At 45.3% G+C, this 25,275-nt stretch overlaps 1 protein-coding gene and 1 long non-coding RNA gene across 4 annotated transcripts in view; one reads left to right on the plus strand and one right to left on the minus strand.

Moving 5' to 3' along the window:
* Positions 1-13,055, plus strand: LOC121034898 (uncharacterized). The gene is made up of 3 exons (XR_005792659.1): positions 1-1,992; positions 8,408-8,412; positions 13,044-13,055. It is a non-coding gene; the product is annotated as an uncharacterized LOC121034898 (long non-coding RNA).
* Positions 6,277-25,275, minus strand: part of BRINP1 (BMP/retinoic acid inducible neural specific 1) — a 180,901-nt gene continuing 161,902 nt past the window's right edge. For all 3 annotated transcript variants that reach the window (XM_040482123.1, XM_040482121.1, XM_040482122.1), the window contains one exon: positions 6,277-7,873. In XM_040482123.1, coding sequence (XP_040338057.1) covers positions 6,733-7,873 — 1,141 coding nt within the window. In that variant the 3' untranslated portion in view covers positions 6,277-6,732. The remainder of the gene's footprint in view (positions 7,874-25,275) is intronic.

Genomic DNA, 25,275 nt, shown 5'->3' on the forward strand with positions numbered 1-25,275 from the left:
GAACTCATGAGCCATGAGATCATGACCTGAGCCATAGTCAGACGCTTAACGGACTGAGCCACCCAGGTGCCCCATAAGTGGCTGAGTTCTAATCACTGCCTCCTTCTTCCTGTCTTCTAGGTCTGTGTTCTCAGCCACAGCATCTGATGCCAGTGATTTTTCTCATGTCAGGAATAATGTTGAGTTGTGATGGTTAATCACTAATCTGAGAATTGGGAAATTTGAGTTCTAATCTTCGTTCTGTAGGTGCCTAATAATTCAGGAAAACTCAGCTCATAGGGTTTAATCTCAGCATCCTGTTGTGCACTAATAAAAGATTAGGTGACATTATTATTAATTTATAATTACGTGTTATACAATTAACACCATATAATTAACAATCCCTTGACAGTGTTTATAATCATCCTCTAATTTATAGGAACATTACGATTTCCTCACTTGCACAGGCCTGGGGCAAAGTCAGACCAATTGTTGGTCCCTGGTTCAGGCTTGCAGGGGTCACCTGACAGAAAGAATACAACCATCTGGGTGGCATCAACACTAAACTTTAGACCTGCAGCTTGTGTATTCTTTCTTTCTCCTATCATCAGCTCTGAAGCTTTCATTTAAATTTTTTATCAAAGTCATTTTCTTCATGGAGTAAATGGCTCCATTTAGAAGTTTTATTGACACTGTGAGATCTTGATTGTAGAGAAGGTCCTTGTTCATTCTTAGGGAAATATTGGTCCCTGGGTGGAGCCAGGACAGTTTGGGGAACACCTACCAACCAAGGAAGTTCAAGAATGGAGGTCAGATACTTAGAGAGCAACTCAACTTGTGATTCATGAAGTTCATTTATTTACTCAAGCTACTTAATAGAGGTTTTATTGTTGTTCCTCACCCATCCCCCTCCCCTTTTACTGATTAAACTCTGTTAAGGACTAAATTTTTGTGCCCCCCTCAAAAATTCCTATAAAAAATTCTGAGTTCCAAGGTGATGGTAATAGGAGGTAGGAAGGTGATGTCATGGGAATGAAGGTCTCATAAATGAGACGAGTGCCCCTATAAAAGAGACCCCAGACAGACCCTTGCCTCTTCTGTCATGTTAAAGCACAGTGGGGTGACAGCCTTCTGTGTATCAGGAAGAGGATTCTTACCAGACGCCAAATGCCTTGATCTTGGATTTCCAGATCTGTGGGAAATAAATGTTTGCTGTCTAAACCACCCAGCCTGTGGTATATTTTATTACAGAAGACAGAACTGACTGAGACAAACACCTTCTCCTTCAAACTTCATGTATAATTGTATTAGGTTCAGTGGACTAGGCTCTGTCCTCTGATGATGCCGTATGCATCGCAGCATCCCTGCCCACCCCTTAACCATACTCATGAAAGAGTTTAGAGGCCTCTTTCTTTTATTTAGTACTTATAGTTGGATATACCTACTGATAACATTTGGGATCTAGTATACATGGGGTTTTATTAAAGTGACCATAACTGCCATTTTCATCAAGATGTTTATCTCTATGCCTTCCTGGAGGGCAAGATTCTGCTGTATGAGCTACATTAACTTGACTTGTGATCCTAGACCAACATACACTTGACATAATGAAAAAGGAACTAAAATCATGCTACGTGTTCCAAACTCGTAGAATAACCTTAGCTATGACTCCTCATCTCTGAAGGTTGAAGTTTAAGTTTTGTAGAATAGAAACTTTAGCCTAGATCCAAGGCACTTACTGAAAGTTTGTAATCTTCCAGAGTGTCCAAGAAAGGTCATCAAAGGATCTATGAAACATTATTCAAAAGTGTATTTGATGGCACGTTTTTATTGGGAAAGAGTCCAGAGCTTTCACATTTATCGGAGATCTGTAATTCCCCCAAATTAACCATGTGATTTTGAGGTGATTTTCTGCCCCTTAATTCAAATCTACACCATTCTATTCCTTGAATCCATCTTGAGTTGTGGATTTGTTGAGAGGGAAGAAGGCTTCTCAACTGAAGTAGAGAGAAAGTATACCATGTCCATTGACTCAGAATGCTTACAATTACATCTGATATTGAAAAGGAATATATGACCTTACATTTGTTACTGTAGGCTCTGATAATGGTTTGGAGAGAGAACAGATATTGAGAAAGGAGAGCTCCTTCTAGGTTCTTAAGGTTGACAGGGCTAGAGCCACTGATAACATTTAGTTTTCAGGAAGAGAGTGATCTCCACTCAACCGGAGTTCCTTATACAATCCAAGGATTTGAGTAAATCCTCAATTGGAAAAATGCTCATACATGAGATGGTAGTGACTTAAGAAAAAATATATATTATAATGTAATATAATGCAATATAATATATAATATAGTATATATTACATATGTGTCTATCTATCTATCTATCATCTATCTATCTATCTATCTATCTATCTATCTATCTATCTATCAAGAGAGAACATAACTGTGTGAGTCTGTATCCTATTAGTTTAAATGTCATGGGGGTAATTCTTGATTCTTTATTGGAAAGATTATGCTAGACAACCTTTCACTTAGTGATAGTGGAGAAGGAACCATAATCATGGTCGGTGTTGAAAACCTTGTGGAATAACTTTAAGTATAATTCCTCATCTCTGAAGGCTGAAGTGTTACAGATTTTTAATGACCCCTTTAGTGTTCGGAGTCTATGGTTCTATGAGTCCACTCTTGTCTCACTTTCTCTGCTAAATTTACCATCTTTAACACTAAAGATGTATTTTGCCTTAAAGTCTTTTTCAACTGTTATTAACAATGCTGCATCAGCTTTTTAGTTAATATTTGTCTAGCATATCTTTGTTCTTTTATTTTCAAACTTTCTTTCCCTTTATTATTTTAACATATAACATGTAGTCTGACCACCTCTTTTTACTTGTCAGTTTTATCCAATTACATTTATTGTGAATATCTATCTGTATGGTAAGTTTTGTTATTATGTCTATGTGTCTACCAATTTTAATGATTCCTTTTTCTCCCTTTCTGCCTTATTTTTAATTTTTTTATTTGTCCCTATTAATTTGAACATTATGCAACTTATAGCTATTATTTTAGGGGTTAATCGCTCCACACTTTTAACTTTATGGTCTCTTCCCTTGATCACTTATCACTACATATTGGATCCATATTATTCTCACTTTCTTTCCACAGAACAGAAAACAGGAGAAAATATTTGTCATTGAGAAAATTTTACCAGCATAGAAAACCCAATAAGATACTTTACATTTAAAATTATATTCTTAGACCTGAATAATCCCAAAGCCTCTTTTCTTTCATTGTGTCCATGTGTTTTACTTCCAATCTCTTCCACTTTGTGATGTGTAGTCTCTGTGCAAATATGATTTTAATCATTGAAGGGAGCCTTGCTGTTAGTATGACCTCTTCTTGCCCTCCTCTTTGAAGGGGGCAGACATGCCAGGGTCCAGAATTTTCCAATGATTTTATTTGATAGCTAATTAATGGCTTTCTGTGGTTTCCATGGAAATGCCACGCTTTGCTGCCAGGCCTTATCCAAATGGGCATTCTATCCACCCTTTTGCCTTAGCATCAGCATATTAATCAGACACCATAGGTCTTTGGTTGCTGCATCAAATTGGTAAGACACTAATTGAATTAAAATCTCACTTGAAGGCTTCAGGCTTCTCTTCCTCCCAGCTGGAGAGGAACCTTGTTAGCTCAAAGGGCCAGACCCATCCAGGAGACAGTGGAAAATCCACAGAACTTTGTGTCCTTTTATAGCAAAGTATTTTTCATTTGCCTTGGAATAAATATTTTGATGTCTGCATCTTTCACCCCTTGAAAATCTCTCTATTTCCCTGACCTTTCCAATCACTGGACATTGTTGTATTCTCTTTGTAATATGAAGTGAAGTCGTTGGTATTTTCAAGGTGAAGGAAAGAGGATTTTCTTGCACATACGAAGTGGTAAAGTCAGGCGAAGAACTCAAGTGGAAAGCCCTAACTGAATTATGATAAGGATTTGGTGGCACAATGCCTATGAAGTACAGGGATTAGTATAGCATGAGTCTTTGAACTACTTGGAAGGTAGAGGTGAAAGGAAAAAGGAAGAGAGGCAACTGAGAGATGGTCAGTCTTAAATTCATTTTTCAGGTCATGAAGTTCGTGGATGATGGTTTCAACTTCTCATACAGAGTTAAAATCCTCACTGGCCTTGTTAGGCTTACCATTTAAAATGACACCTTTCTAAAGCTGTTAACAGACCCTCAAATATACTGTGCATATTTGTACCATTTATACCTTTGTGGTTTTGCCTTCTCTGTTCCTTTGGCCCTCATGCTCCTGCTATTTGCCCAAGTCTGATTCACTTCAACACTCAGAATAAATATGCCCATATAAAATGCCTTTGCCAACCCCATTAACGAGAAAATTATTTCTTTAGGGCTCCTCTCTGTGTGTCTGACCCCACAATAGCACTCACTCATCATGGTGTACTGTAATTATTGTTTATTCTTTAAATTGATTCGTAAGTCTGTATTTTTCATTAATTTGTGAGTGGCACAAAAGTATAGACCATGTCTTTACGAATTTTTGTTTCTCTGACATGCCCCGCTCATCTAATAGGCACTGGAGAGATGTTTGACGATCTGCTGACCTTCTGCAAAATCTTGTGCTTGATGAATAGCTGCTATGTGATCTCTGGCATGAAAGAATTTCCAGTCTAAATGAATCCTGAATCTTCAAAATTTAAGGTCCAAAAAAACTATGTTCATGTGAAGTGCGTGTTAGTGTTAAAGTTGGTATCAGAATATATGCTAATTCATACTAAAAACTGGAACATTAAAGTTGGAATTTACCATTACAAAAAAGAGAGTAATAAAATAAAAAGACTTACTCCCTCCTTCCCCCCCCCCCCCCCCGAGCAATACACACACACGTACATACACATACATACTAGGTAATTGTTATGCACTGAAGCCCTCTCCTTCTTTCCTCTTAAACTATATTGGGGATGATGTTCCCTTTGAGTCGTATTATCACAGACTCGGCTGACACTTGAGACAGGTCTTTCTATTTAATCTAGGACAGCATTAACTTGAGAGACAGAAATGCACATTCCAGAACTAGAACCAGTGAGTAGAAGGTATGTAAAAGCTGGCCAAGGTATAGAAGAACTATCTAATAATTAGATCTGTCTCGTAACACAAAATGGAATGAATCTTATTGTTGCCTTTCAGTAAAAGAGGAATGCAAGGAATGTAGAAGATAGAGCCAATTGGCTTCCTATCCCGGAAATGGTCCAGGCGGTGAACAGCAGCTATCTCCCCAAGACGGCAGAGAGGAGATTCGCACTCTGCGCACATGTTTAGACCAGAGGAATTCCATTTTCTCTTCTGACCCTGAAATTTGTGATCCTGTTCCTCTGACAAGACAGAAATGAAGATTCAGATGCTCTGAAGCACCTCTAGAAAGTACCACTGCAGCAAAAAAGGTAAACATAGAGATCCTGAATACTACGAAGGGATATCTGCCCAAATCCTCTGCAGGAGTGCTTTGAAATGAGTTTTCTTTCTTGAGTTTCTCCTTTCAATTTTGCTCCGAAGTCCCAAAATAAGGCTTCTCACACTTTCATAGATGCCACAGAAATGGCAGTGTTAGTGTGTGCATGCGTGTGTGTGAGTGTGTGTTCTGAGTTAATGAAAGCATCATTTTTTAGAGACTTGGGGGAGGCGCCCGGCGGAGGAGTGAAGTGAGGAATGCAACTTCAGAACCTACCCCATTTTAGTCTATTGTGGTGATTGATTTGTATTTAAATGAAATTTTAACATGCACAGCACTTCTAGGAAATCTGACACCACGTCTTTTTGGAAAAAGTAGGTGAAAGGAGTCTCCATTAAAAAAAAGGAAAAAAAAAAAAAAGCTATCAAAACAACCTGAGACTGAAAAACATTCCGTCCTGTGGCAGTGTGGCTGGAAGAGAAAAACCAGAAAAGAGGCCAGAGGAATTTTGAAAAAGGAGCATTGCCAAGGGGCTCAGGAGGCAGAGTTCAAATCCTTCTTCAGGCAGCAACCGTGGGTTACTGGGCGTGCCATTTCTCCCCACGCCTGTTTCACAAGCTAAATCAAGGAGTGTGACAGCTGATGTATAAGGTTCCTTATTGTTTTAGCACCCTGTGATGAGGCTTATGCTTCTCCCCCTAAGCCCACCCGTTGTCCCCCTTCAATTAGCTTCAGTTCATTCCGAATGAAAGAAGCTCTACGGGTAAGATAGCACTGTCGCCCCCGTGCAAGAAGAAGTCGAAAGAACCACAAGGAATTAGGCATAAAGAGGGAAGAAATCATAACCCAAGAAATATCTTTATGTATGTCCATTTCCTCCCACAAGGAAAAATGGCAGTGTCGGTTGTACATTACATATATCTCTCTTTCTTTTTAGGGTTTAATCTTAGCACCTGCACAGCAGAGATCTTGGCAATTCATTGAATATGCTCTCCCCGTTCTCCCCCCACAATACAGCACCTGAGGCCTAAGAAGCAACCCCTCCAAGCTCCTCCAAAGGCTGAGACCCTTCTTCATGACAGAGTACAGAAATAACAAACATGCCCAACGGTTTTATACAGTTGCTAGAACGTTTTCGTTTCCAACGAATGCAGACTCTTCCTCCTTTTCTTTGAATTATGAATTACATTTTACAAATTGTTGTTTGTGTTGCTTTGCTTTGCTTTGTTCTGTTATGTGTGTACAACAAAAGGGAAAGCCCGTGGCAAGGAGTCCCCAGGTTAACAGAGTTTGGCCGTCATCTGGTCCGACTGTTTGAGGATCTCGGTGTTGTAGAGGTCCAAGGCGTGGTTCACCCTGATGATCTCGCTGTTGGTCAGTTTCAGGCGGTGCTTGAGCATACAGGAGAACAAGTCCAGCTGGGGTTTCCCCGGGGCCACAGGAGGGGCCAGGCGGTTGATTCGGTCCCGAATATCCAACAAGAGGAGCATCACGGACGAAGAAGAATAGAACTGGCCGCCTTGCGTGTAGGACTGGTTGACCTGTTGCACGGCGCTGCGAAGGAGGTCGGCGTTGAAGCGCAGGCTGTACCCGAACACCTGCACGTCGGAGATCTTGATGTAGAACTGCCTCTTGGAGGGATCGGACAGGTCCACCGGGCCCTGGCCGGTCTCATTACGCAGTAGGGTAGGTAGCCGAGTCCGACTACGTAGGTAGATGTGGACCGTCTCGAAAAACGTTTTCCACCGATTGCCCAGCAAGAGAGTCCAGTTGTAGCACTGGCTGTTTTGGAGGCGAACCTTCTCCCAGCGCGGGTAGCCAAATTCCCCGAAGGGCATGTTCCAGCCCTCCGAGTGGCTCCCGCTGAAGGGGTTGACGTAGACGAAGAACATGGGGTCCAGGCTGCTGTTGCGCATCTGGCAGATGCGCATGGACATGCCGATCACCATGTGGATGAAGTCCATGCGGTTCTTGTTGCTCTTGAGCGTGAGGGACAGGCGCTTGCGCCACCGGGGATCGAAGAAGGTGTCGAGGCGGATCTCGTTGCTGATGAAGGTGGTGTGCACGTAGAGGCGCGAGTCCATCTTCTGCAGCAGGTACTTCAGCTCCAGGTCCTGGAAATCCAGGTCGGTCTCGAAGCTGATGAACTGCTCGCTGCGCTCCGAGTCCACGTTCTGCGGTTCGCAGCGGCCCCGGTACAGCTTGTAGCCCTTGTTGCAGGAGCCGCACAGGGAGATGTTGGCCAGGCTACACATGGCGCAGCTGTTGTTCCCTCCTATGATGCAGGGGATGGGGCGCTGGCACAGCGTGGTGCTACCGTGGCACACGCAGCTCCTCTGGCTCTCCAGGAAGGTTCCCCAAAACCCGTTCTCATTGCAGTAGAGGAGCGACTGGACCCTTGCAAGCCATTGCTGAATTGTCCTGGGGGGGGGGGGGGGCGGGAGGGGGGAGGTGGGCGGAAGGAAAACGGAGATCATTAGCCACCAGGGGGCGGGCTGGTCACGGTGACCCAACTGAGTAGGCAAAGTGCAGGTGCACAAAAGATGAAGGGACGGGGTAGGACGGTTATGGTAGGAAGGGCTCTGAATATACATTGGAGTCCCTTGTGATGCCACCGACCCGCTGAATAACACCGCACCCCTCCAATGGTCAGTGTCCTCATCTGTGAGGTGAAGGGGCTGGAGTAAGTGTGCTTTGGGGTCCTTCCAGCTCCAGGATTCCATTGCCCTGTAGCCCCAAAGAAGTTTGACCCAAGAAACTAGTGTCTGAACTCCAACACCCCTGCCTGATGACCACAGATTTTAAAAACCAGCAAACAGGGGAGCACTTAGAGGCTAGTACATTTCACCTGAATCTCCTGTTTCAACCTTCTTCCCAGATTCCTCCCAGGAAGTTACATAATGGCCAACGACTTCAATTTCAACCAAAAACAAATTATATTTTATATTGTCCTAGAGATCGTCTGGTGTGTCCACCCTGGTGATCTTACGTGATCCTCACATGTAAGAAAGATGTTATTTGCCCCATTTTTTCCCCGAGCTCCAAATTCTCAAGTCAGTGGAACTCCCGTCACAACATGTACCTCTAGGTCCCCCTCCCCACAGCCCCTCGATGCTTTTGAACCGCTACCCACGCTACCCACGCCCTGTCCCTGGGGTTCCGGCCACTGAAACATTCCGATGGAGACGGATACTATATCAGATAGGAAGCAGCAGAAGAATGAGGAGAAATACGGAAGGCAGTCAGCTTGGTAGCCTCTCGTCTTTCCTCATTTCTGCACAAGTCATTTCCCACTGTCTTCCGTGCAACGAATAATCCCTTACCTGTGCCTGGCACTTTTTACCCTGAACAGGGCACACTCACTCCCATTTTCTCACTTGAGCCTCACAACAACACCCTGAAAATAGCTTGGGATGTGAGGCCAGTTGGGAGACTGATGAAAATCCTGGCTCCTCCACTTTCCCAGTGCCGGGCAGTTTCCTCTACCTTCCTAATCGTCACCACCACACAGGGCTGTGCTGAGGATTACCTGAATTTTGATGTGAAGGCTTATCCCCAAACCTGCTAGGTAGCGAGGACTCGATAAAAGTTAGTTCTTCTTATTCTTGCAAAGGGACTCTCGGCTCCATTTTAGAGACATGCCAGAGAGAAAAGCTCAGCGGTCGAAATGATGGACTCCATGTCATACAGCGAGTGAGCGGAGAAGTCTCCTGGCTCATAGCTATTGGTTTTTAAAATATATGTCCAGCAAGAGTCAAGAAAGCCTTTCTTAAGGTTGCAGTGTGCTGTGGTCATGCGGATGGTGACAATGACGGTGGCGGCAGTGGCTCATGCCCCCCATTTTAGGAAACCGGAAAGAGAAGCCCTCTTGCATCAGACTGCCTGTGCAAGGAAATGTCAGCAATCCATCAACTGTCTCACTTCCACTGTGCCGCCGTGGTCGCTGAGCCCAAGAGCCACGAGGGAGAGAGTAGAACCCGATGTTGACAAAGCATGTGTATTGGCCCAAGAGGAGCTGAGTTCCAAACTCAGTTCTGTAACCAGGAACAAGTCACTTTGTGTCTCTAAGCCCCAGTATCCATATCTAAAATGAGAATCATAAAGCCCATCTTAGGCAACGGGTGAGAGGATTGAGGGAGATAATATGGTGAAAGCATTTAGCACAGAGCCTGGCATAGATCAATTATTGAAACAGGTAATAACAGTAAGCACTCTTCTCCCAGAGAATAAGCTATTCCTTTGAAGGTACTGAGACACCCTCAGGGATTTCACTATCTCTCTGGAGTCTGAGGGGAGCCATTTTGTTCTGTGGGACATTTGAAAATGGATAGTGTTGAAACGGCTTCCCAGAATGCTCTGCTTGACGCAAGTTGCTTATCAGCCGAGAGAAAATGGAGGAATAATTAGTGCGCTCCTCAAAGCCGCTCTGCCTTTTACATCCACAGAGCCACCCAGCCCCGGCAATAAAACCTCCCTGGCCACATTCGAAAGACCGTACTGGAGACCCCCGCTTTGCCTGTCAGTTTCCCCTCCAGGCTTGGGGGCTTCAGAGGGGAGATCCGTCCTTCCCTGAGCATCTCACCCCTGAGCTCGGCGCCCCAAAGGTTTGCGGGATGAACGTTCGCTGAATGAATGAACGCACAAAATCAGCATTTTTCTCGTATTCTCCATTAAAAAACCAAAAAGCAAACCCCAACTTCTCTTCTCCCCTCTGGACTGCGGTATTAGTTTCCGAGCCCGTCCACCCACGCAGCTCCAGCCCTCCCCAGCGTCTGCTTCACGAGACCAATCCTATTACAGCCTGGAGAACAGCAGCAGGCCCAGCCTTCAGGAAACGGAGCTGGAATGACAACGAGCTTTGCGGCTCCCAGCTCCCAAACCAGAACATTGACTGAATATTGGCTGTGAGTCATCTGATATTCTTGTGAGCTGCAGGGGCCCGCCACACGTCTCCGATTGCACGGTTCCATCTGACGAGAGCGTCATTCCAAAATGCCTCTTTCAAATGGCCCACACTTGCCCCTGTCACTCCCTCTCCAAGTGACGGGACAGTGCCCCATTTAGAGCTCCTCTGTTCCCATCTGCAAGGCATTCTATAACCCCGCAGAGCGCCCCCTTTCTCGTGTCCCATCATTGGGACCCTTTGTCAGCCCCGCAGCCCTCACCCCTTGAATCAATGCCTCATTGTGGCTGAGCCCTCAGAATCCTCGGTGGGGGAAATAAAAAGATGAAAGTCCCTGGTGATGCTGCAAAGAGCGAAGGGGCTAGCGGCGAATTAGGATTCCAGCCCTGTCGAGCAGGAGGGATTGGGGACAGAGGCCCTCTGAGGCGCATCAGTGAGCTGCCTGGCACCTGCATCTCCTGACCTCAGAATAATCATGAGGTTGTGGGCCGTATCAAAGAAGGCATTAATGATACAGGCAGAGGACTTAAAGCGGGGCCGCGTGCGCGCGGGGGGGGGGGGGGGGCCGGGGAGCGCGAGGCCCAGGGCAGGAGGAAAGAGAACGCGGAGGAGGGAGGTGGAGCACGGGGAAGGCTGGGAAGAGAAAAGCCGGTCTCCATGCTGGAGACCTTGGGGGAGACGGGGGAGGCCGACCTAGAGGAGAGGATGAGACAACGTGGGAGCAGGGCACTGGAGAGGGCCACCGCGAGGGGACGAAATCAGAGAGGGGAGGACAGAAATGAAGCCGCTCGGCCAGGCCTTCATGTGTCAGCACCCAAAGGCTCAGGGAACGCGGACGCCGGATGGGCCTTCAGAGGGCGACTCGGCCCTTTCTGGGAAGCGGAGGCTGGGTGTCACAGACAGGACGCAATGTTACTGGTGACAACCCTGACTTCCCAGCTCGGCCAACGTTTCTTTTGCTTTCCAGGACCTCCTTCTGTGGGGAAGAGCAAAACCAGAATGAGCTCATTCCAGGGTTTTGTGTGTTTGTGCCGGACGCAAGCAGCTTCCCACAATGAGGACTCTGCCTCGGTCGAGGCCCATCTCCTACACCATCGGCAACCAGTGCTCTGGGCAGCGATGAGTGAGTGGTATTCAGAAATTTGGCAATGCTCCACGGCGTGTGGCACCCCGAACCAGCCACGGGGATCGGCGGCTTACTACCATTGAGCACTCACTGTATACCAGGCACTGGGCTGCAGGCTCACACACGCCATCTGACTGAGTCACAGATGGAGATACTGAGCCCTGGAGGAGCGAGACACCCGTCTGAGACCCAGAGCTACTCCGGGTTCACACTCCACGCTCTCTAACCCCAGAGGCACGACGCTTGGTGCTGCGTACTAGAATGTAACATTATGACGGTGAGGCAAGGAGAAGAAGGAAACAGGCCACGCGAAGAGAAATAGATTGAAATCATGGAAAAATACTGCAAGTTTGAGTGTGTGAAGGGCCTATTATCACATTCCCCGCTTCCTCTGGACCTGCCAGGATCCCTCTCCTCCATTCACAGATAATTGGAGCTCACCGACAAGTGCTCGGGGAGAGGCTGGGGACCAAGGGTAGGAGGGACTGTGATCTATAAATACCATTTCCCAGGCTAGCTGGTGACAGCCTACCTCAACCCTGGCAACAGAGGAGTGGCTTAATAGGCCGGTTCCAGAGGGGAGGGTCTCACAAAGGGCTGCCACAGCCCCACCGCAAGGCAGTCAGCGTGAGGCAACGGGGACCAAGTTTTAAAAGGCTTTTCTGTCCCTGGGGATCCAGAGCATCTTCCACTGGCAGCCAAAGATGAACTCCAATACATCCAAATCAGCATCTTTCTGTTGGATGGGATTTCAATTCATCTGACCGGGAGAGGAGGGGTGCGGAGGGGAGGGAGGAGAGGAGGAAGGAGGTGAGGGCAGAAGCCTGCATTTTTATTTTTAAAGCCCGAAAACCTTGGCGCCTGATTGGTGGGCTCCCTCCGAGGGCCACGTGCAGCAGCTTGGACCACAGAAGCAGAAACCTTCCGAGAAGAAGACTGGGAAATGTTCAGCCCATCCCCCTCACGTGTAGACCTGAACGCTGAGGCTTTGCTGCTTAGGTGAAGCGAAGGATCAGTGTCCCCTGAGTGCTTTCTACACTGTGGCTGTTATCCCTCTATCCTCAGGTCAACCCTCTGAGTTAGGACTCCTTTGTGATTTTTCCTCCTACTGAGAGGACGCCGAAGGCCAGAGAGGGACGGTGACTTTCCCATGGTCACACAGCATGGATGTAGCAGACCAGAGTTCAGGATTTCTGGATCCAAACCCAGTGTTCCCCTCCAGTCCCCGCTGTGCTTTCCTTACTCTTGACAACCCAGACCCGAGGAGAAGCTAGGCTCCAGGCCATGCTCCCCTGCAGGCCCCTGTCTTTGCCTCAGCCAGGATTTTCTGGCGACCTGACAGGTCTCCCAGTGACACAGCTGGAGTCGATCGTCATTTGGAGGACAGAGGCTATGCCACCCAGGGCTTCCCATCACTGGCTTCAAAGACACACATCTCCCTTTCAGAACCACCCGGGTGGGGAGCCCAGGCTGGGATTCCTAATTCAAGCAAACTCCCCGCTGATTTTAATTGGAGGTTTTGCCTAAGACAGGAATGCAGTGCCAGGCCAGTGGCATTTTAGGGAAGATCACACAAACTGAGTGCCAAGGAGAGAGGGGGGAGAAACAGATCTAGGCTAAAATAGAAAACTATAATCCATAATTCCCGTTTGCCTACCAGGAGTGTTTATTTAAAAATGGGGAGGAAATGAAAAAAAAAAATGAAATTGGAGCTCTGAATTATTCTTTTATTTATGCCCTGTGCTTCTTCCTTGGCATTTCTTTGACATTGTAATGGGTGTCTGAGTAATTCAGTGATACGCCACAAAATGTATACTCTGTAGATCGTACTCTAGACCGGAAAGGCAAAACAGTTGTTTCTAGGCTTCTGATGATGCACTGTTTTTGTTTTTTTGCCTTTTTTTTTTTTTTTTTGGTTGTGCTGCACATGACCGTGTGTGTGTGCACTTGCATGCGTGTGCCTGTTAAAGGCAACGTGCTGATAACAATGAATATGTCAATGGTGTCAGAACGTTCGGGGCTCAAGTGAAGGAAGCCTTGGCCTCTGGACGTGCTAGTGTGAATCATAACTGGCCATCAGACCGACTCTGTGTGCCTCATTTCCCCCAGAAAAATATTTAGCTTTTAATCCTTCATTCCCCTCTCTGACTTTCTGTTGTTGCCTTAAAAACCTGTGTTCCCTGCCTGTCTCGGTTTCTGAAATGACGTCAGAGCCTCATTGAATGGCTCACAGCAACAAGGAAGAAAAGACCAAAAGAAGAGGTTTGTAGTCCGTTGCCGCAGTGAAGATGCCTTCTAGTCTGGCATCGTGGAATAAGTGATCGGTCTTATTTGCAGAGGACAGAGGTAGAGGTTAGAAGGAGGAATGGGGAGAACAGCCATGTAGAAATCCACTAGAGTCTTTAAAATTAGGTTGTCAGGAGCTTAATTGGGGAGGATTATGAAACAATTTTTGCAATTACACAGATCTGTGTCTGGAAGGAGGTGACAGACAACATCAGCTGCATATTCAAACTCGGCATTTTGCTTTGGGGCATGGATGTGCTGGAGACAAGTGAAGGAGGGACCCGGGAGCCTCTCTGGAGGTGACGGAAAGGCTGAAGGCACAGGCAGTTCCGGGGGGCAGGGCTGCAAGAGTGGTTTATTGTTCCTGGCAGTAGCCAGGCACAGGAATGAGCGACTAAGACCCCAAGGCTAGAAAGTACAATCTTTTGTAATAATCGGGGCTAACGGGCTTCCGTACAGTCATGAAGTACACTAAGGGTCATCGACATCCACGAGGGGTGCAGTGGGGGGGGGAGTGATCACAGGTGCGCGAGCCAGCTGGTTAAAACACATCCTGGGCCCTGTTCTACCACTATTTGCCCTTGGATACTTGACCTTGCTATGTGACCTTGGATAAGTCCCCTCACCTCGTGGATTCTCCCTTTCCTTGTCTGTCAAACGGGGAAGGTGACACGTACCGTGACTTCAGAACCAGGATCAGATACGCCTGGGAGCTTTGCAGTGAAAGGAAGTGATGACTAACCCATTCGCCTTTATTGTTACTGAGGGCAAGAAACAACCGGCTGCGGTTTATAAATGCTCTGGGTAAAAATATCGCTCTCAGTTACTAGTTGATTGTAGCTTAGTACCCTAGTCTCTCTGGTTACTCACCCTCCACAGTCTTAATGAATGCTGTCACCATGATGTTTGAAGAGAGAGCAAGACATCGGCTTTGGAGTCAGAAAAAGATTGGGTATTGAATCATAGCTCCGCTACTCATTATTTAACCTTCATCTAATTGCTTGTCCTTCCAAAGCTTCCGTTTTCTCAGCTACAGAATGGAGTAATAACATAGTACGTTTGAGAACCAGGTAAGCTACTATATATAAAGCTTCCGACATATTGTAGGTGTGCACTGTCTCTCATGAAAACAAACTATTGTGTCCGTCTGGCTCACACAGAAAACGGTCCCTTTGAAGTAAGTAGTTACAGATTATAAACCCAGGGTCAGAATTCAATAAATGTCACTGGGTCAGCTGAATACTGATATAAAAACAGCAACAACAACAGAACATCCTCCTGACAATCTCTTATGTATCTGCAAACATAGAGAGATGAAGGACAGATCTAAAGGGGAAAAGTAAAATAATAGTAACAATACTACCAACATCAACAGAATGGCTTTTAGAAGAAGACATAGGGAAGCATTATTGTGATATTGGCAGAGACACAGATCGCTTAAAACAGCTCACCATAAAGGAAAAAATGATTAATGGGGGGGAGGGGTCTATATTACCATCAAATATACCCATCAAAAGATATCATTCAAAGAATAAAAAGACAACCCTCAGTCAGAGAGTACATTTGCAATACCTCTAGCCAATCAAAGATTGTATTTATAATATACAGGTAACTCCTAGACTGGCCGGATGCTGGGCTAGTCTAAGGCACTTTATGCTGTCTAGGGTCTGCCCTTCCTTCCTGGGTCTCTTTCAATCAGAGTAGATGCAATTATCACAATTTTTATTTTTCTGGACAATGCACCCACTGTATAATGAATGTGATTTGCCCAAGAAAGAAAGAGAGAGAGAGAAGAAAGAAAGAAAGAAAGAAGAAAAGAAAGAGAGAGAGAGAAAGAAAGAAAGAAAGAAACTATATAGCAGTAAGAAGAAATCTGATAACCAATAGGGAAAGTAAGAAAAATGATAGGAACAGGCATTTCATAGTAAAGGATATTCAGAAGACCAATAAGTACACACAATTCCACTTCATTAGTCATCAGAACAATGCCAATTAAAACTACAATGAGAGGGGCGCCTGGGTGGCTCAGTCAGTTAAGCGTCTGTCTTGGGCTCAGGTCATAATCTCACGGTTTGTGAGTTGGAGCCCCACATCGGGCTCTCCACTCTAGGTGCAGGAAAAAAAAAAGCTGCAATGAAATACATACCTCTTCGGCCGGATGGCTAAAATCAAATAAAGAATACAAATAAAAAAGATGGGGACCACCAAGTCTGAGCAAAAGGATGTGCCCCAAGTGACACTCTCCGATGCTAGTGGCAGAAGAGAAAAGTGGTTCAGCGAATTTGAAAACCGGAAAGTACCTACTAAAGATAGATATTGGGTATGGAAAGGGGCAAAACCAAGCTGCGGTGAGTGTAGCGATGAGAAGTGGTTCCCCCAGAGAGCAGGCTGGCAGTGTCCAGGAGAGGACGTGGGCGGGTTCTGCAGTGTTGATAATGCCCTAATTTGTATCTGGGTGCTGCTGGGTACATGTGTGAACTCAGCTTGTGAAAAGTCATCTTGCTGTACATCTGTGATACCTTCTCTTTCTCTGTGTCTTCCATACCTCAATAAAACATTTATTTCAAAAAAATTCCTTTAAAACATCCAGAATTATGCTATTAAGGCAGCCATACTTTACATTTTTATTTCATTGTATTTAGAGAGACTCCTAATCAGGCTCCTCGCTCAGGGTGCAGACCCACACGGGTCTCGATCTCACGAACCCTGAGGTCATGACCACAGCTGAAATCAAGAGTCGGACGCTTAACCGACTGAGCCACCCAGGCGCCCCTAAAGCTCTCCTGTTTGGGTCTCTAATTTGAGCGTCACAACTTTTCTGTGTTGTGGGCTGGGTTCAAGAGGGTATCATGAATCTCACTTTCACGATAGGAAAAACCAGGCTTCGGGAGGAGACGTGACTTATTTTGCACGTCACCAGCAGGCTGTCACATTGCTGGGATTATAACTCACCCGTGTGTGAGCTTGCTGGCCAACTTGGAGGGCGGAAGTGGGGAGGTGGATTGGAATTGGCCCTGGAGGAGAAGAAAGAGCTGTCCACGGATATTGTGACAACTTCATTCTATTTCTGACTCGGTCCTCTGAGCCTCTAGATTCTATTCCGAACAGGAAGCCACTTGTGAGCCCCAGGGAAGAAAGAAACAAAACAAAACAACTAAACTAAAAACAACAGAAAGGGTCTGAAGATGCCTATTTTCTTGCCTTACGTCAGCGGAGTGAGTCAAACTGCCCTACTTGCTGCAAATTCAGAGTGACAAACAGGGATGAGATTGGAGAGACGCCCAGCAGTGCTGGTTACAAGGAACTCTCTACATCACTCCTGGTGAAACCCAGCTGCCTGCACACATCTTCACACCCCTCACCCATGCGGTACACCCCTGGCTTGCCGTGGGGTTCTGCCTCACTGGTTGCCTGCTTTTTTTTTTAACCCCCATAAATAGAAAAGCAACGCCAAAGATATCCTTAGCTAAACATTTCGTCGCCCCATCATTGGGACGGCACTTTGTACGCTTCTCTGACTGACAGTGAACTGCCCTGAGCCAGCCTGGGGTTATTTGTGGGTTTGCACCTCTTCTTTAATAGGACAATTTAATACACACTCAGAATAGGTCTTTGTCACCAAATTGCTACCCTCCCCTCCCCCAGACACATACACATACACACAAAAATGAGTAGGTCAGGGACTATCCACATAGCAATTTGCTCCAGGGAGAGCTGTCTGTGGGTTTAGAGTGACAGATTTTCAGAATCCTGGGGCTGAATGATGCTTAGACAAGTCCTGGTCCATGGGAAGCAGGGTCCAGAGAGGTTATGTGACTTGTTTGAAGTCACATAAGTAGTACCTAGAAGCTCAGAGACAGAATCATCCCCTTGAGGAAGAACCCCATACTTTGACAGAAACGTACACTCTTCACCTTCCCCCGACCTCTCCCAAAGGTAGCCTTTTACCTGGGGTGACTATGCACTGGGGAAGAGGAAATACTCACACTTGTCAAGGATTACTGGACACTGGATCTGAACTGATACCAATTCCCAAAGACAAAAATGTCACTGTGGTCCACTAGGCAGAATAAGTGTTTATGGAAGTCAGGTAATCAACAGAGTTTTAGCTTGGTCTTTCTTACAGTGGGTCCAGCGATGATTTCCTATAGTTATTTCCCCGATTCTAGAACACATACTTGGAATACTCGGTAACTTGGCAGAGTCCTCTTCCCACGTCAAATACCCACACTCTACATTTACCCAGCGAAGAATGAAATCATATTATGGAAAATTCTCTCCCTTTAACCGGCTTCCAAGAAAAGAAAACAAAACAACAGCAAAAAAAAAAAAAAAAAAATGCACCTAAGTTGAAACACGTAGCAAGGGGCGGAAACCTTAAGATAAACACACTAAACAACAATCTTGATTGACAAAGGTTCTAAAGGGCAATTTTGTATTACAAAATGTTTCTTCACAAGGTCTCTGAAGAGTGCACTCTTTCTAGACTAAAATATATTACACTGCAAAACTAAACAAAACCCACTATGCATGGCAGGTGGCTCACAGATCCACCTGTTTCAGAGACAGGAGATCTATGTTCCTTCCCTTGAATCTGGAGAGAGTCGACCACTTTTTTTGGACCAATACAAGAAGGCAGAAGCAACTCGCCCAGTGTACGGATTCTGATCTCAAGAGACTTGCAGCTTTGGGAAACTCCCTCTTGGAGCTCTGAGCTCTGAGACCACCTACAAGCAGTCTGACCACCCCACTGGAGTGGTCACATGGAGAAACGCTGGGCAGGGAGAGGTGTGCAGCTGAGCCCAGCCTCTCGCTGTCTTTTCCAAGGCACCAGACACACATGAGTGAAGCTTTCTTGGAACCTCCAGCCCGATCCAGCTGCCAGCTGAATACCAATTCAAGGGATTTCAAGTCAGCTCTACATGGAACAGAAGAATCACTCAGCCAATTCTGGCACAGATACCTGAGCCATAGGTCCTGAGCATAATATGATGGTTGGTGCTTTAAAGTTTGGGTCAACTTGTTATATAGCAATAGATACTGAAACTTCTATATACTGTGAGCCCCAAAGAGAACTCAGGATATCTCTTCCCTATTCCATTACTACCAACCTATGTTACTGTACGAGGCAGAATTCTAAACATGTCCCCTCGTCCCCCGAGATTCCCAGCAGTAATCCCTAGGATCTGTGAAAATGATAAAATATCTCTCCTGTGATTGTGGCCTGTTAACTTGGCACAGTTGACCTAAAAAATACGCAGATTATCTAGGCGTGCCTAATGTAACCACACGTGCCCCTTTACAAGCAGAATATTTTCTCTGGCAGGATTCACTGCACCTTTGCTCCTTTGAAGGTGCAGGCGGTCGGCGTTCAGGGACTGGACAGTGGACTCCAGGAGCTAAGAGCAAACAAACCCTGGCCAGCAACCATCGAGGAAATGGTGACCTCAGTGCTCCAACCACCATGAAGCGAATTCCGCCAACAACCCGAATGAGCTTAGAAGCGGGTTTTGCCCCAGAACCTCCACGTCTGTATTCCTGCCTGTGAAGCACAGGCAGAGATCCAGCTATCCCACGCCCAGACTCCTGACCTGAGGACACTGGGACACAGTAAACGTCTATTGCTTTAAGCCTCTGGTATGTGCTACCCAACAATACCAAACTCATACAACTACTCTGACCGAGACTTGGTTTCATTTTACTCTTTAATAAAATGACAGGAATAAATTAGTTGTTAGGGTCCCTGATGGCTATGCTATTTTATGCATTTCATAATTTTATGTCATTTAACCTTCCTGAGCCTCTGATTCCTAAGGTAAAGTACGGGCATGAGACTGGTCCTCTGCCAGTTTTATTTTATGGGCTGGATTTCAAGCTTTCTGTGAGGTCCCCCTTGTTTTGTCGACCGCTCCACTACTCCCCTTTGCATAGTTCTTGCCACCTGGTAGGCACTCCCTAAGCATCTGCTGAAGGAAGGAACGAATGGATGAGTACATGAAGATTCAGTGAAAATATTCATGTAAATATTCTTTGGCAAGAATAAAGGACAATGCCTATGTAGAATGGCAGCAGAAGGATATTATTCCATAATGCCAGGCCAGTCATTAATTTCTGTGCGCCTTAGTTTGCTTACCTGTAAGTGGGAGACTAATCATTGCTGTAGATCCCTGACAGGTTATTTATGTATAAAGATCAGATCAAATCATTGATGTGAAAGCCCTCTGCAAAGCAAAATAACCTGTACAGAAGGTATTTGTCTTAGCTCACTTTTAAAGGTTAGGAATGTCCCCGAGCCTAATGGGGTAAATTTATTCTCTAATTATACCAGGAACTGAATACGTTCCTGCCGTTACTTTGGCCCCTGCTGGTTAGGACTCATGCCACCTCCCAGCAGGACTGGTACCTGCTGGGATACAAAGCCATTAGCATCTGCCTAAGCAGAAGGTGTGAGAAACTTGACTCCAAGAAGACAAGCTTCGAGATGAGGATCTGTTGACAGGAAGGATACCTGTGGTACCACACCAAACAATCTGGGTCACTGCCTCTTAATCTGGTGTAAGGCATTGATTTTGTAAGGTTGTGTATTAAGGGACCCCCTCTCTTGAGAAAGTTCAAGAAAAAGGGGTTCGATGGCCAGAGAAGTTTGAAAAATATATACATATGACCCCATCTCGCTTTGCTTTTCTTTCTAATTGAACAGTTTTTAAACTTTCTCAACCAAAGACATCACCTCCTTTCCCCCCACATCACAGTATCCTATAGGATTCACTCAGGGGGATTCATTTTTGCTTCGTTTCTACCAAGTGAGGTGATGGTGTACTTAGGCCATTGAGAGGAGTATTCTAATCCAAGGTTAGTGTGGTCCCCAGACCAACAACATCAGTATCATCTGCAACCCAGGAGCCAACCCAGACCTGCTGAATCAGAAACCCTGGGGGTGGGGCCCAGAAACCCATGTTCGGAAAGCCCTCTAGGTGATCATGATGCCCACTCTAGTTTGAGAGCCACTGCTGTGATCCAGAGATCATAGGTAAAGCTCATGACAACCCAGGGAAGAAATACTGAATCTTTTTGCACCCGGGAGAAAAATTCCATCGATTCTTTAGCTCATATTTCAAATGGCTAGCAGAGATTTACTAAACCATAGCATTCCTTCCAATTTTTTTTCCTCTCTACTCATCACCTAAATGATAATATACAAATTCCATAGTTAGGTATTCAATTTCTCCAGAGTTTCATCTCAACATATGGGTCTCATCTTTTTTTTTTTTTTTTTAATGTTTATTTTTGACAGAGAGAGAGACAGAGAGACACAGGATGAGCGGGGGACCGGCAGAGAGAGAGGGAGACACGGAATCTGAAGCAGACTCCAGGCTCCCAGCTGTCGGCACAGAGCCCGACGCGGGGCACGAACTCACAGACCGTGAGATCATGACCTGAGCCGAAGTTCGATGCTCAACTGACTGAGCCACCCAGACGCTCCCATATGGGTCTAGTCTAATCTTATCCAATAACAATTAAGACCAATACACTAAGAGTTAATGTTAATTGATCACCTACTATATGCTAAGAACACTGCATATATTGTCTTGGGTAATCTTTACAATAGCTCGGTGGGCGAAGTGCTGCTTTTGCCTTATTTTACAGATGATGGCCCTTAAGACCAGAGACGCTGAGCAAACAGCTCACCAGGATTTAACACCAGGCTGTCAGGTTTAAAGCCTATGCACTCATGTCAATTTCTGCTCTCTATTTTCTGATTTCCCACTTCTGGATGAAATTAATCTTACAATTAAGATTACATACGTTATTTTATTTGCTGCTTTCCAGAACAGAAAACCATTCTCTGCCCCGAATGCAAAGCATCATCATCCTGCATCGTCCTAAAACTTCCATCTCAAAAGCTCCCTCCCTCACTTCAGTTTGGCAAGCGCTGACTGTGTAATTATGCACCAGGCACCTTTTCCGTCACTGTGAGGCGGAGGGATCGACTTGTCCCTGCCTTCATGGAATCTGTGGTCAAGAAGGGTAAGTCTGGGATGAAATACACCATTGCAAATGTGCCATGTGGGATGCAGTAAAGACATCCTGTAGGACAGCGCAAACTGGTCTAGTGCGTCAGGACATGCATCCTAAGAAGTGCGGTTTTGATCTGAAAAGTAAAGGACAGACAGAGTAATCCAGGCAAAGAGGCCAGGGGATTCTCCACTCTTCTCCAACAGGAACGAATTTCTCTCCCTTCTTACCTCTACTGCTACTCAAATTCTGTTTTCACAAAGGGAACTATAACAGAATCTATTTCATAGGCCTGCTGTAAGGATTCGATGAGTAAATATACGGAAGGCACTTAAAACTGTGTCTGGTATATACGTTAACTGTTATGATCATTTTTTTCCTCACTGTATGACCTTACACAAGTTGCCCCACTAACAGTGGAAAATTAGCTGGAATAAGTGCTTCTGTCTCAGGACGAGCTCCCGTAATTGGCCTCCATGTGAGTGACTCACCTCACAATGACTCCCTCCCTTCCCTCAGACAAACGTGTGACACTCACGGCACACTGAATACTCACGACTCGCTGGTCTGTTCCCTCCAAGTAACACGCACGCTTGTTCCCACATCTGCTTCTGCCACTTGTATCTGCTATTATTATATCACGGAATTAAAAGTCAAATCAATTAAAACATGAGCTGTCTTTTTCTGTGGAACCTAATTTGCATGCTGGGAACGAAATTCTAGAAAGACGTCTGCTGGCCAAAAAATGTCATCGATTTAACTGAAGGGGGAAGTACCTGAAAATGATTGGGACATGAAAATCTACCACTGTTTAGATTGTCTTAACAGTCTTCGAGCTATTCCTCACTTTGAATAAACCAGAGTTGGAAATGTTATGCAATTACGGGCATGGTTTATGCAAGAAAGACAGCAGAATGTCAAATCAAATATACCAACACCCTCAAAAAAGATTCTGGCCCTACTTCAAAAGGCTGGCCAAGGAATATGCATTTAGACGTTTTAAGTTAAAATAAAATGTGTTTATATATGTGCAGCATGTATATGCCTCTTAAGAGTCTCCATTTTAACTTAACTTTTTCAATTGACTGACACACTATTGGTCTCTAATTTTGTCTGATAAGGAGCCTTGGGCTTTGACATCTTACTATACGCAAAAAGTGACATACGTGATCTTTTACTGATTCTCCAACATTAGGCATGATTTTTATCTCCACCATACCCATTAGACAAATGAAGTTCAGAAACCTTAATACTGTGCCAAGTTTACATTGTTAGTAAATGTACCTTCTTCTTGGCCTGTTAGACTCCAGAGTCTGAAGTCTTAAGTACCTTTTTTTTTTAAGCTTTTAAAAAATGTTTATGTACTTATTTTTGAGAGAGAGAGGCAGAGAGGGAGAGACTGAATCTCAAGCAGGCTCCACGCTGTCAGCACAGAGCCCAACATGGGACTCGGACCCACAAACTGTGAGATCATGACCTGAGCCGAAATCAAGATTCAGATGGTTAACCAACTGAGCCACTCAGGCATCCCTGAAGTCGTAAGTATCTTAAATCCCATTGCCTGTTTACTATATTGTTACGTGTGGTCGGGCTTATGCTTTGTCTTCTCCAGCGGAAACATTCATTTCTTGGGGGCAAAAACAGAGTCTCCATCAAATAGGGTTTGCCACCCCTGTGTTCTTGATTGTATTAATATTGTATCTGCACTTTTTTTTTTTTTTGTAAGTCACAAAGAGTTTCCACATATACCCTATAAATTGCCTGGGACATTGACTCTATAGGGTAGCTATTCTTATTACCCTGACCATACAGATGAGGAAACAAAGGGTTTGGGTAGGTTTAGAGATTTTTGGAGGTCATGCATCTAATAAGTGGCAGAGCAGAGCCTGTCAGTCTAATAAACTGAAATTGACTTCAGTTCAAATAAAATATAAGAAGTCCTATCCCTCTGCTCCACTGCAGGAGTCTATGGAGATTGAATCCAGAGGCAACTAAGTATAGGGTTCAGAGAGAAGAATCAAAACCAGCATGGATACTGAGGGTCATCATAGTAGGGATAACAATTATCTTGGTGGCCAGAATCTTCCCATAGACACCAATTAAACACTATGTGGAGCAAGAAATATGTTAAAAGCTGACATGGGTTCAGAAGCCATGGCCCCAGGATTGGAGCCTGAGGTGGACGCCCCCAAGAGATTTTCATCTCAACAATGCATAATTACACGCTGCTTGGTGAAAACCCGGACTGCTGGATCAAGGCCATGTGAATATGAGACGTAAAAATAAACCAAAGTCGTCGGAAGATGCCAATAATTACACTGCCTGCCCTCGAGTTAAAGTGCCATGAATCTGCTTTGCCTTACAAGACTCTGACCTCCACAAAAATCAGGTGACAGCACATAGGAAAGAAACCCCAAATCGCACTGACATGAAGGACCTACTCAGTGCTACGGGTTTTTCTTCATCCCGTTGAATTTCATAGACTCTGGGAAGTGCCTGTTTTCATACTCTTTCTGTTCCTTTTTTCTTTTTTTCTTCAATAGGGTACATTTCCCAACGTAACATATGTAACAAGAGATACTTTCAGGATTTGGATCCAGGTCAGTTGAAGACAATCTCCCATCTGCAGTTTCCATGTGACCATACTGTTGGGACTGTCACAGTCTGAGGGCCTCAGTTCTAACCACGGTCTATTCACAAATTCCCTGAGTGACCTCAGACAAGGCACTTAACCTCCTTCAGCCTCAGCTTTTTCACCTAGGAATGAGGAAGGTGACCTAACCACACACAGTTTATGCGAAGAAACCCTTAAATTATTTATATGGCAACGGGGCACAATTGTAAAATACAACATCACCATGCCTTTGGCACCCCATTCCACGTAGAAAATAACTTATTTGTCCATTCATCGAACGAAGTTTTTTTTCAATAGCTACCATGTGCCAAGGGCCACGCGAAGAAGTTATGACGTTTAAGTGGTCAAGAACATGGGTACAGGTGTGCGCCTGGAACCGACAGTCTCACAAGAGAGCCAGGTGTTAATGAATACATAAACAAAGGTATTATGGTAACCTGAGGTTTGGGGTTTCATTTGGGAATTAAGGATGTTAGGAAAGCATATCAAATGGGTCCCAACACCCTTTCAATGCAAGGAGCACAGCCTTTGGAGCTGAGTTCTGAAGGACACACAGAAGCTACAGAAAGGGAGGGAAAAGGAAAAACACATTCCAGGTAGAGAGAACAGCCTATGTGAAGCCCTGTGGAGCAGAAGGAAGCATGTACATGGGGCACCTGGGTGGCTCAGTCGGTTAAGCGTCCGACTTCGGCCCAGGTCATGATCTCACGGTTCGTGAGCTCGAGCCCTGCGTCGGGCTCTGTGCTGACAACTCAGCGCCTGGAGCCTGATGCAGATTCTGTGTCTCCGCCTCTCTCTGCCCCTCCCCCACTTGCACTCTGTCTCTCTAAGAAATAAAATGAAAACATAAAAAAATT

The sequence above is a fragment of the Herpailurus yagouaroundi genome, unplaced genomic scaffold, assembly GCF_014898765.1.
Source record: "Herpailurus yagouaroundi ecotype Mexico unplaced genomic scaffold, PumYag 160, whole genome shotgun sequence".
Lineage (NCBI taxonomy): Eukaryota > Metazoa > Chordata > Mammalia > Carnivora > Felidae > Herpailurus > Herpailurus yagouaroundi.